Source organism: Dryobates pubescens, chromosome 5 (genome assembly GCF_014839835.1).
Source record: "Dryobates pubescens isolate bDryPub1 chromosome 5, bDryPub1.pri, whole genome shotgun sequence".
NCBI classification, from domain to species: domain Eukaryota; kingdom Metazoa; phylum Chordata; class Aves; order Piciformes; family Picidae; genus Dryobates; species Dryobates pubescens.
In genome coordinates, this window is record NC_071616.1 from 3,816,589 (window position 1) to 3,829,753 (window position 13,165).

General features: G+C 46.1%; 1 protein-coding gene across 2 annotated transcripts; it reads left to right on the forward strand.

Annotated features, from left to right (window-relative positions):
- The first annotated feature begins 3,652 nt into the window (after positions 1-3,652).
- RAPSN (receptor associated protein of the synapse) lies at positions 3,653-13,104 on the forward strand. Of its 2 annotated transcripts, XM_054161447.1 has the most exons (8): positions 3,653-4,134; positions 6,581-6,919; positions 8,117-8,275; positions 8,598-8,696; positions 8,793-8,915; positions 11,407-11,460; positions 11,997-12,196; positions 12,948-13,104. In XM_054161447.1, the coding sequence occupies exons 1-8, from the start codon at positions 3,919-3,921 to the stop codon at positions 13,018-13,020; spliced, it is 1,263 nt and encodes a 420-aa protein (XP_054017422.1). In that variant the 5' UTR covers positions 3,653-3,918; the 3' UTR covers positions 13,021-13,104. The 2 variants fall into 2 exon arrangements, with proteins under 2 accessions (XP_054017422.1, XP_054017423.1); XM_054161448.1 differs by lacking the exon at positions 8,793-8,915.
- Positions 13,105-13,165: the final 61 nt, after the last annotated feature.

Genomic DNA, 13,165 nt, shown 5'->3' on the forward strand with positions numbered 1-13,165 from the left:
ATAACTTCAGCATAATGCCAGACTTGAGCTATATAGGAACAGCACCTGTGTGTGGTGGTGTGTGGGATTAGAGAGGCACCAGCTTGTACGAGCCCCATGCCCAGCACTGCCTCCTTACCCTTCCAGGAATATGGCCAAGCTTGCTGAACCTGTCCTGCTTTTGTAGCGTGACGGTATCAGCACTCCCCAGTGCTCCTGCTCCTGGAGATACTGAAAGCCCAAATAGGTTTGGGTGACTTACAAGCTCAGGCAGTGTGATAAGCAGAAGTTACCTGTTTTGCATTGAGAACTAAGAGGGGAATCATTTCAAATAAAATGAGTTGTAAAAAAAAAAACCAAAAAAACCCAAAACTACTTGGTGTAGGCAAAGTAGAATTCATTTAGAAACGTGCTGTGAGTTTGACATTATTATTATTGGCTCTTTGGGAAGGAAAGCAGCACAATGGCCATGACTTTGCCACATTCCTGGCAGCTCCTAAAACAAAGTGATGTTATTGCTTCCTTCTGCCATCTTGCATCTCACAGACTGCAAGCATTCTGAGGGCATCTATGTCTCTCTCTGATGTCCTGTTATCTGGAATACTCTGTTTCACCCTGTTACTTCCCACACAGACTGTAAATCTGAGAGCACTTGGGAGCATCAGGATTCAGTGCTGCATTCCTCTCCCTGCAGCGCTCCAACTGCAAAGCGAGGCTCTGAGCCACCTGCTGCAGAGTGTGCTGGGAGCCCTGCCGCCAGCATGCAGCTGTTGGGAAGGGAGGCTGGAGGGGACTGTGCTTCAGATGCCTCAGAGGGGAAGGATGGAGAGGAAAAAGGGTTGTTCAGGCAGGATGGAACATTCCTGATGTGCAGAAAGATGGCAAGCTTCATCTTACACAGTCAAAGCTCTGCCAGTTGCACCTTACAGAACCGATAGTAGATTCCTCTGGGTAGGTGGCTATTTTATTTCCTGAAGAAGTTTTTCTGTGTTTTAATTTAAAAGGCCACCACTAATCATTAGACAGCTAAACCACAAATAGGAGCCAGCGTGTTAATCTGAGAATAATCAGCATTTGGTATCTCCTATTTATCAAGAGTGATAGGAAATTCACAAAGCTGTAGATTAAGTCCTGACGTTGAATGTTGTGGGAGGATTTTTTTTCCTTGCACATCCACCTCCACCTTTCACCACTTGTTTTGACTCCAGTCTTCCTGACTTTACCAGCCGTGTTCTGCTGTCTTCATATGGCCAGGAGGAGACCATGAAGAGCAATGGGGATGAGGACAAGCAGCTCAGTGCAGTCCCTCTGAAGAAGTGACTGTGATAAGCTACATTGTGTGTATAGCTCTACTGCATGACAGGTGAGATTCCCAGATTTGGTGTTTGCAGTTCCTGAGAAGAAGCTGTGGATCATTTACTGTAAAAGCTTTACCTGAATCTTGTGCTGACTAGAGCCACAAACCATTGCTTGCTTGGAGCAGCACAGATAGTCAGTGTCTTGGTGGTTGTACCCATTTACTAGTGGTATGCTCATTAGCAGAGCACATTTCTGTGATTTGAAAATCACCAGTCTGAGCTTGGTGAATCTAGCCCTTTACTAGGATAGGTTGTTATTTCAGGAGGCAGGTTGTGAGTTGGTTCTTAAGAGACTAAGCACCATTTCCTGGGAGAACTCAAAACCAAGGTAGCAGAGTGCAGTCAACAGGACAGATAACTTTCCCTGTTTGATGGGTCTTGACAAACTGCAAGGCATCCTCTTCTCACTTCATCTGGGATACAAGAGAGGAGCAGTGGTCCAGAAGCATCAGGATGAGTCTGAGCTACAGGACCTTGTGGAAGGACCAGAAAAGAGTGACGTGATTTTTGCTTTCCCCCTTCTTGAGTCCTGCCTTGACTCTTACATAGCAGACGCCAGTGGCTGCCTTCCCTAGCCTCATAGCTTCTCAAAGTCCAGCAATCTGGTGGATCAGTCTTCTGCATCTTGTGTCCATCTCAACACTCACCTCTAGAGAGGCCTATCAAAATTACTGCAGGGAGGGGAGACTTTAAATTCTGAATCATACTTGCATAGAAGCCCTAAAGCCAATGAAGTCCTTAGCTAGTATTTTAACTGCTGCTGAAGTGATTTATTTATTTTCTTTTGCACATGAACCATCTGTGCCTCAGCATTACTTTTCTTCAGCCTTCTGTAGATTTTTCTACTCCCAGAGTTTGCAAGTACACAGAGTCTGTGCTGAAGCATCCCCTAGCACCTTACCTCTCTGAAAAACAATGCTAAATTAAGTAATGCAAAGATGGCGGCTACAAGCTCCCAAAAGAGAATTGGTCTGACTGTGGCAAGACTTTTCTACCATTGAAAATGTTTTTCTTTAAAAAAATATTTTTTCTGATAACATTTTGGCTAAAGGTATGGATGGAATCTCTTAAGATAGTGACTACGATGTTGTAAAACCTCTGGGCAGGCTGTGGTTCCTTACTCTGAGGGGATGTGACCTCAGGAAGGCTCCCTTGGGTGTGTTTACCCATGACACAGGCCAGGATGGTCCAGCTGGTGGCCTGTGAGATAATTCTGTTGGTATTTACCTTTTCCTGGGGAAGAACTGCCGGCAAATTCACACAGAAGCAGGGAGGCAGCTGGAGACATGCCTGCTTCTGCATGTGGGTCTGTTGCTAAAACTCAATTCTCCTTTTTGGCCTGTAAAAAGGGTCCCAAAACAGGTGTCTGGGACATTTCTATATGAAAAATGTTGGACATCCTGAGGCATTCCCCCCAAGTTTGATATCTCTTCTTCTGAAGGACGGAGTAAATCTGTAGATGACCAAAACTGGGCCCGTTAAAAATACACACAGCAATGGAAATAGGAAACTAGATTCCTAGGAGGAGATGTGTAGGTGAGTTGAAGTTGCTTTCTAATTGAGCTTACAATTCTTTTACACAGTCAGAGGGTGCAGAAATCTGTTGCTTTGGGTCATTGTTGTCATTCATCATAAAAGATCATCTTCTGGATGCACAACTTCAGCAGCACCTTTGATGACCACTGCAGAAAATTCTTGGAGGACCATCACAGGTATCTGATGACAGTAAGCGATGGTCAGTCACAAACAGAATTTTTCAAGATACTTAGCTGCTGCTTGTCCCTGAAATTAAGAAGTCAGTGCCATATTTGCAGCAAACCTGAGGCAGAGCTGGGTTTTGTCCACAAACAGCCCACTTTGCCAGCTGTAGACCCCAAAGGCGAGCCTGAATTTTGTGCTTGCCAACGTATCGGGTGGACCGTTGCGGATACAATTCTGCACATGTAGGTGCCTCACTTTAAGGTGTGTATTGTTCCTAAAGCTCCTGTCCTGGCAGAGGCAGCTGCCTCCCAGGCTAGCCCACCACCACCCATGCTTGTGAAAGGAGATGGCCAGAGAGAGGAGAGTGACAACGGAGACATCACTGTGACTGCAGGCAATTGTCTCTCCCCAGGGTATTTATAAACTGCATACTGGTGGGCAGGAGTGGCAGTTGGCTGCTGTGACCTTGGGAGCCTGAGCAGCATTCCTGGGAGCCGCGTGAGCCGGACTGGCAGGCGCAGCTGCAGCCAATGGGGAGGAGTCCAGCACTGGCTGCCTGGATTGAGTTTCACTCCTGTTGCCTGAGATTTTTCTCTTTCTCTCCCTGTTGTGTTTTCCCTCTTTGTTTATGGGATTGGGCAGGCAAAGGCGCTGATGGAACCCTAGCAAGCAAGACATTTGCCCTGTGGATTTGGGATTCTGCCTTCAGTGCTGAGCAGCCACTTCTTGCCACTGCCTATCACAACTCCAGCCCCCCGACATGGCTCGGCTTTTACGGCTCCAAGCCTTCTGAGCACCCAATCCACCCTCCTCTGCTGGGGCAGTTTGTGTTGTGATCTCTTCTATGCACTTCCTTCTCGCTGTCCTTAGAGGTTAGTGTATGAGGCTTTTGAATGCAAGGGAGATGGGTCAGGACCAGACAAAGCAACAGATAGAGAAAGGACTCCACCTTTACCAGTCTAATCAGACCGAAAAGGCCCTGCGAGTCTGGATGAGGGTTTTGGAGAAGTCTGCGGATCCTGCTGGCAGGTTTCGGGTTTTGGGTTGCCTCATCACTGCTCACGCAGAGATGGGCAGGTACAAAGATATGCTGAAGGTAAGGAGAACTGGAGATGAATGCATGCTTTGTGTTGTGCCCACTACAGAGAGTGGCTGGAGATTAAAATGCGAAACTGGGGGGTTACCATGTATATAACTGCCTTGTTGACCAATAGCTCCATCCCCCAAGATAACACAGAATACTCCTTTTCATTGGGTCTGGTCCCTCAGCCTGCCCAGGTTATTGAGGCTCTCCAACTAATCATGGGAACCTTTTTTGATTCATTCCCTACACACAGACACACCATGTTATCAGGCTTCAGGAAGAAGGTACGAAAACAGGGCCTTTGCTCCATCAATGCAAACCTGTTTACATTGTATACAGAAAGATCTCCAAGTGGGCTCTCTAGAATACACAGCAGTCTAGTGGAGATGCACCCATTACCAAACAGCAGCTGAACAACAAGATATCTAATACAGACCTTACATGGTTATTGTTACAATTATTTGTTTGCAATGGGGCTGATTAAGAGAAGAAATTGAAAGAGGATGCTTTTTTTGGTGGGAGGTGTTGAGAGACATTCCAGGAGAGATCTGACAGTTGCAATCAGAAAGGCTCCTAGGTTGTCAGGACAACACAGAAGAAACAAGGATATGGAACTTAATGGAAGAATGGTAAAAAGGAGCTGAAGTTATATTTCAAGAAAATGAGGATGACCGTGTTAGATTAAATGAGCAGAAAGGAGGTGTGGATACAAGAAGTAACAGGATGCACATAGAGAGCAGCAGGCAGTGTGTGGGGAGGTGGCTTAGAAATCTGGAAGACAAGGCAAGATGATGTTGTAATAGTCTCAAGAAACTCCCAGCCTGAAATAGGGCCTTGCTAAAGGGCCTTGATATTCTAGTCCTGGTAGTTTTGGTTGCCTCTGACTAGACTGGTAATCATTCAACATTCAGTGCAAACCACGAAGGGGGTGCCCACATCAAACATTTTGGTAGCTCTCTTTAGAGCAGGGAGCACATCTTGCTAGTAAACCCATGCATATATTACAGCCCTATCTTAAACCCAAATTCTCAGGATGAAGAAGAAAAGAGGGATATCAATACACTCAGAAAACACTTGAAACTAAAAGGATCGGATAAGTGATGTGAAATTAGGTGGTGGCAGAAACAGCAGACTGATAGGGAAGAGAGAAGCAAAAAAGGTAAGATGTGGCTACCTGAAGGGGATATTGAAGGCTTCATGGAAAACAAGAAATGAGGAAAGGAGTGGGCTCAGTGTACCTGAACCTTAATGTATTACCTAAGAGAACAGGAAGTGGGATCCAAGTAGGTAAAATTGAGTTCTTTCCAGTAGTAGGAAGGGGAAATGGCTTTAGTCAAACTCATGTCTTTACACTGTGAGTCATCAAAGATAGAGGAAGGAGAACTTCAGCAATAAACCATTGAAAGAGGAGGTAACAATAGAAAAGGGATTAGAATGAAAAGCATGGAATTAACTATGAATTAAGGAGGGTGATGCTGCTCAACATCTTTTGGAGAGGAAAATTATTTCACCAAGAAAAGAGGCTGTGACATTCAGGAAATAATGAAGAACTTGAGCAAAGGTAAGGGGATGTGAGGAAGCCTGAGCTCATGCATGTTACTGGGTGCGCACAGCAGCTTTCCCGAAGTGCTGAAGAAGCTGAGAACGTGCAGACTCACACACATGCAATTCATGGTTGGGCTCTTTTTCTCTATTTTATGAAGAATGTAAAACGCTCCAGTAGCTTAAATTACCATGTGTTACCACTATAAAATAAGGAAGTAATCAGTGCCCTTGGGAATTTTTATCCATAAACATAACCAATAATCTGTAATGAAATACTGAGAAAATTGCTAAGCAGTTACCTTCGCCAGTGGTATTAATTCAAGCCAGCAGTGTGCTTGTTTTGTCACGAAACACAAAAGAGTCACTGCTCAGAAGGGTTTGCAGTCTGAAGGAAAGAGACTTCAAGTCATTTGAAAGAAATGTATGCAATGAATCCTGCAGGTTACGGAACAAAACCTGTCAATCAAGACTGCGATTTGTTGGCAAAATACTGTTGAAAGTAGCTTACTTTCTTCTATTAATAATCAAGGTAGCCTTTTAAGAATTCCAGAGAAAGTGGAATAGATTAAATTTGGTGAAAGAAAACTGAACTGCGTTGTCTCAGATGTTTTCTGCTTTACCTGCCTCTCTTGAGGGCCATTTAACAGGGGGTTTTTCCACTAACCACCAGCCTGGTTCATCTTCCTTGCCCAAGAGACTGTGTGGAGAGGGGGAGGTTCCTTCAAGGTGCTCACAGGGCTTAGACCACCAGATAACTGCTCAGTGTACACAATGCTTCTCAGTTTGTGCTGCTAGAATTGTCTGCCCTGCTCAGAGATGAGTCACTGCTCCAGCACAGGGTGCTACTCTGGGTGTTTGAGCTATCTGTAAATAAATGACACTCTTTTATAAACACTGTGTTTTCTACTTAAAGTTTGCAGTGGTACAGATTGACACAGCACGGGAGCTGGAAGACCCAGATTACCTTACAGAGAGCTACCTAAACTTGGCTCGCAGCAATGAGAAACTCTGTGAGTTCCAGAAAACAATCTCTTACTGCAAGACGTGCCTGAACATGCAGGGTACCGCAGTCAGCCTGCAGCTGAATGGCCAGGTCAGCCTCAGCATGGGCAATGCCTTCTTGGGCCTCAGCACCTTCCAGAAGGCATTGGAGTGCTTTGAGAAAGCTTTACGCTACGCACACAACAACGATGACAAGATGCTGGAGTGTCGCGTCTGCTGCAGCCTTGGCAACTTCTACACCCAGATAAAGGTGCGGTAACCTGAGGGTCAGAAGGGTGATTGTCTCATGGATTCGGGAAAGAACTGGAAATTGTGTGAATTTCAGCTTATTTCTCTGTTACGGGAAGGGAAGTACTGAGGGAGCACAGTAAGCTAAAATCTCTTTGTGAAATCATCATGGAGTTCTCTCCTTCACAACAAGGATGGGAGGATTTAGTATACTGTTTACACAGCACAGCAGAAGCAGCTGTGAATGTTCTGTGTGTTGAAAAGATCAAACTTGCCTTCAAAGATCACATCAGAGGAGCAGCACACAGAGCTAGCAGCCAGAACTCACGGATTCTCTGTTTCTACCACTGTCACAGGCAAACAGCTATGAGCTAGATGGACAGGGACTGAGGAGGGGAGTGATTTCTTCTTCTCTTGCAAACAGCAACAAATACGTGTCCTTGCAAAGTCTTGCCTTTCGCTACTCATGGAAGGCTCGACAACCGAAGAGCTGAAAACTATCACTAAACTTCTCTCAGAATACCAAAAATAAATAACATTGTGCTGGATACTTTTAAGATATGAAATAAGAAGGGAGGAAGTTGTGGTTTCCTGTGTGCATCTTGGAGAATTAAAATATATGAGAACTTTTCTAATCAAATGTAACCTTCTTGAGACTGGTTTTAGGCATTTAGATAATTTTATGCACTCATTGTAAAATAAGATTTCTTTCTAAAACACTTCTGCTGCAAGTGAAATTAAGTTATACTATTACTTAATGTGGATTGGTTGAAGCCACGATTTTTGTGCTCCTGTTTCCTGCAATGATGAATAACCAGCCTCTTGAAGATCCTGACTTCATCATATGGAGAACACTGGGATTCTGTGTAGATGTTGAAAGCAGAGATGACTGAAGAGCAGAGAAGGTTGTCAGCTTTTGGTTATAGAGGAGGGTAAATGGTTCCTAGAGAGCAAGGCTGGTGGCATACTACACAAAAGCTGTGTCATTGTCACAGTGTGTGGTGGGTTGTAAATTCCCCACAACATTAACATGTCCTGAACCCAGGGAGTAATACGAATGCGGTACCTGGCAACTGCACCTTCCACAGTCTGATACCTAGTGACATACAGCATGTGGAAGAGGAGCAGCAGGAGGTGAAAGGTGTGCAGAAATTTGCACACTGTTGCAGTGGGTTTTCTCCTTTTCTTTTTGCTGTAACTGTTGTCTGTCTGCTTACAGGACTATGAGAAAGCCTTGTTCTTCCCATGTAAAGCAGCTGAGCTGGTGAATGACTACGGAAAGGGCTGGAGCTTGAAGTACCGTGCAATGAGCCAGTACCACATGGCAGTGGCCTATCGGAAGCTGGGGCGCTTGGGAGATGCAATGGACCGCTGTGAGGTACAGGGTGTGGGCAGATGCAGAGAGCTGCCAGGTCTCTGCAGGGGGATCTTGCTTACAGGACTGGGAGAATGAGAGATACCATGGCACTCTCACTTGACTCTAGATGTTCCTGCTGCTTCCCAGTCCTAGAGCTGTGGTTTCAGTAACCCAGGTCTATTAATGGCCATTGGATGGGAACTTGTGAACAAGGCTTTACTTGCCTTAAAAAGTTTGTCATTTACTTTTAACTGACCTTTCAGTGACGGGAGTGCACAGTCCCAGCCCTGCTGTTTTGAACCAGAAACAGGCTCTTTTGCTGACCAAAGGCCATTTATTTCAGGAGTCCATGAAGATTGCCCTGCAGCATGGTGACCGACCCCTGCAAGCACTGTGTCTGCTGTGCTTTGCAGATATCCATCGCAGTCGCAAAGATGTGCAGGTACAGCTTTTTCCTGACAGGAAGGACAGAGGGGATAGCAAGAGGGTGTGTAAAGTGGGCCATAGCAAAGATGTGTTTTCCTCCCTGCTTCTATAGACAGCGTTTCCCCGGTATGACTCCTCCATGAGCATCATGACAGAGATCGGAAACCGCCTGGGCCTGGTCCAGGTGCTAATTGGAGTGACTAAATGCTGGATGATCCAGAAGGAGCTGGACAAGGTCAGTTACAAGCTCATTTCTATGGAAGTTTGTTAGATTAGATTAGACCATATAGACTTTCTCTGAACTGTAAGCCCCTCAAAGTGCAGTAGAGACTTGGCCCTTGGTTCTGCTAGCAGGGTCTGTTACATTTGTCTGAATGGTTTCTCTCAGCCAGGAATCTGTTAGTAACAGTGTGAACATCCTTGCTGAGTCAGGCTGCCAACTTACAAAATGGTCTCATCATCATCATCATCAGTCCTGGTGACTTGAAGCACTACACTAAGAAACCAGCACTGAGGAAGGAAAGCCTGCTCCTGCCATTGTGGGCAATCAGCTTATGCTTACACTCTGAAATAGATTCCACTGCCTACCTTTTAGCTACATGACTAAGCTCATTGCTCATTGTTGTGATAGCGGTGACGTTCAGACAGCTCCACAGCTCCACCGTGTGCTTTGCAGACAAATATGGCATCAAATGCCCAAAGAAACTTTGAAGGTATATAAACTGTGATGTGAAACAGATGAGAGTGGAAAATCATTTGGAAATATGATCAGAATCAGATACAGAAGCATTTGTACTCTATTCCAAGCATTAGAGGGAAATCTGCCCTGGTGGGTCAAGTACCTTATGCCCATTACCCCAAATGTGACCTCCTCAACTGTCACAACCCTGAATTCTCACCCAAGCCTGTTCAACCCGCCAGTCTGTTTCCATTTCTCATGCTACTCATCCCAGTGTCAGTTATCTAATAAAACAGTTTGCTAAGTTTCCACTTGCAGATTCCCTACTCTTGCCCTAGCTGCCTCCTACTTCCTGGTCTTCTTGGCCAGTTAGTTCCTTTCATTTTCAGGCAGTCAGTACTAGTGCAGGTCCTCCCACGTGTGGTGGGTTGAAAATTCCCCCCAACGTCAAATTGCCATACCAGCTCAGTTGGAAGCAAATGACGCTATCTTTACAAGCAACAGTACAGTCTAAAATGGAATGCAATGAATATATGCAATATTTACATACATGTACAAGTAATTGCAATTTATAAACAACACAAGAACCCCCCTGGACAAACCAGGGGAGCCAGCAACAGCTTCCCCCTTCCTGCTCCCTTCCCTCTTGTACACGATAGAGGAAGAGCAGAGAGTTGTTTGTCAAGATACTCAGCCACAACAAAGAACACAGGCAAGCTCAGCAAAGCCAAGCAGAAGCACAAGTTAGTCTCTCCCAGAGCAAGGAAGCTGAAAAAAAGGAAAGTTAGTTTACAGATCTAAATTTTATCCCTGTTACCCATCCAATGTTATTATTTAGAGCTTATAATTGTTTTCCTTTTTACATCCAATGGTAATTTATTTACATTCTACCACTTTCTGTTCAAGATCTGTGGAAAATTTTCTAGGCACAGCCTGAAACTACCACAATAGGCTGTGGTCACAGACTGCTTGCCCAAACTCTTGTGCAGTCACATATTCCTGTCCGAGACAAACTCTCCCCTGGACTTCTCAGCAGCTCTTCCCCCACCCCACATGCTTCATTTTAATTCTTAGTCCTAGTTGTTAATTTGAGATTTTTCAGTACACAGTCACTTTTCCTAGGCACAGCTCTCAGTTACATTCTACCTGCTTGCCTCCAGTTCCTACTTCTACAACTTCATTATCCTAGGCTGTTGCTGCCATCACAGGTCTGACATTGCCTGTGCATTCAAAGTGCGGTTTTTCATCTCGTCCTCTTCCCCTGGAGTAGCAGCAATGCCACATTGTAGGGGAGAAACTTTAAAATGTTCCTTCTGAAAACTACTGCATCACAAGAGAGATCTCATTTTCCCCTTGGACAAATCCCAAGCAGATCTTAGTGGTTCTGGAAAACAGAGAACAATGATCAGAACAGTGATGAACAGTGTGACATGTCAGGGAAAGCAGGAACTCGTGTAGTATAACAGCCTCGGTGCTAAACACTTTCCTTCAGATGGGAAAAGATGGCTAACAGCACACTCCTACTTCACACCATGTGTAAGTAGGACAAAGTGAATATATGAACAGGAGGGAGAAAATGGAGGAGCATGGTGTGTTGGTGTTGCCGATACCTTTCCTCCACTCCTGTACAAGTGAAATTGAAGTTGTCCAACAATTGTTGATGGGGAAGAGTCTTGCTTTGCTTGTGCTTCATCCCATTCTCAAGGAGCACATGAGTTTAAGTCAGTCTTCATTCTCTCTGCTTGGCAACACCAGCCTCTGCCAACATCATACCCCTACTTGGCACTCTGTGCTTCGAACAGAAGTAAGGCTCTTGGATTATTTGTGGTCTTTCAGATAGCAAACTTTTCTCATGCATGAACTTTTGGGAAGGGGAAAATCTGTCAGGCAGATATCTTGCATCTCCAGAGCTGCAGTGATGCTTGTTTAGCCAAATCCTACTCTGTGCCTCTACCTCATTCTTTTAATAATTCCCCCAAGGCATTCAAACAAGTCTGCTTTTTATATGTCAGACTAAGAACTGATGATACATGCTCTCCGTTCACAGGCTCTGGAAAGCATTGAAAAGGCACAGGAGCTGGCAGAGGGACTAGGGAACAAGGTAGGATCTTGCAGCTTCTCTTCTGAACGGTCTTCTGTCAGGCAGATTAAGAAGCCAAGAGTTGAAGTAGCCAGACTTGTTATTGCTTATTAATGTGTTGACATTAACCAGTCAGTGCCTGGGACTTGCTTCGTTGTGAAGTGTTCACCTGTGGGCAGTTGCACCAGTGATCTTCAGTGTGCAGCTCTGAAAAGTGAGGGAGGAGTCACAGTGGGATAAACAAAGGTGGATGGAAGCAGTGAAAACGGGGTATGAAACAAGCAGAGAGCTAGAGGATTAGGAGTCTCTTAAAAAATATTTGTCCTGATAAGCAGCTGAACTGTGTGCCACGCCTTAAACCCGGCAGCCCTTTTGTGATAGAGAGCGAGGGTCAATGACAGGAATTGGTGGAAAACCCTAACATCCTTAGGCTGACCCCTATCCCTCATGCAGCTTTCTGTACAGATGCTTCTCTAGGTGGCCGTTGGGGCTGATTTTTACTACCCCTGATGCTGGTCTGCCTTCATCTGTCTTGTGTTTCTGCCCTTCATGTGCAGCTTGGCCTGCTGAAGCTCCACTGCCTGTGTGAAAGGATCTATCGCACCAAGGGGCAGCAGCAAGAATTGCGTGACCACGTAGTGAAGTTCCATGAGTGCGTGGAGGAGATGGAGCTGTACTGTGGCATGTGTGGGGAGTCCATCGGGGAGAAGAACAACCAGCTCCAGGCACTGCCTTGCTCCCACTTCTTCCACTTAAAGTAATGAGCTGGGTGTACTAAAGGTCCTTGCCATGACATTAGAGATAGGGAAGAGCTGTTGACAGTCCTATGCCTTTGTCCTGTTCACCTGTGCCCTGCAGGATCCCATTGCAGCGTCATGAATCTCAGTCCTGAAGGGTGGGATATTTACCCATAATACCCTCCATCCTACTTCTGCCCTCTAAGTGACTGTTCACCAATGTCTTCACCTTGTAGGTGCTTAGCCCACTTCAGATACTTATTTCATTCACCTTGGTGAATCTGTTCTTCCCTCCCAGGGAGGAGGGGGTTTTGTCCCCTGAATCCCCCCCTCCCCCACCTTCTCTCATCTATTACATTTGAGGTGAAAAAGCTGTTCAGCTTCTTACTGTACTACTGCCAGGCAAGAGTTTGTTGGGGTTTTTTGTTGGGTTTTTTTGGGGGATTTTTTTTCCTCGTTTTATTTTTAGAAGTAGCAAAACAGTTTTAAGGACCTTCATTTTCAGAACAGAGCTCATGCTGCCACACTTGCGCACTCCACGGCCCAGTAGTTTGATCCTCCTGAGCTCTGTGGGTTTGTCCTCAGCAGTACAGGAACTGTCTTTTGCGCAGGAACATGCTGAAGCGCCTCCATGGGGCGGTTGGGACAGGGACCGAACCTCCGGACCTTTCCCCACGGCGGGAGTTTTGCCTTTCTTTTCCCCAGCGGGATTGGCCCGGGGGAGCCTCCGCCCGCAGAGGGCTCCCTCCGAACGACTTCCTCCCTTTGCAGGTGCCTTCAGACCAACGGGACCCGGGGCTGCCCCAACTGCCGCCGCTTGTCGGTGAAGCCCGGCTACGTCTGACCCGCCGCCGGGGCTCGGCCTGCGCTGCCCGCCGCTTCCGTGGCCCCGCGGCCTGTGCCTGGCGACGAGGGGCCGGCGGGCAGAGACGTCCCCCCTCTCCGCTCGGCCCCGAGCCGGCGCCGCCCCCCACTGACTCTCTGTACGG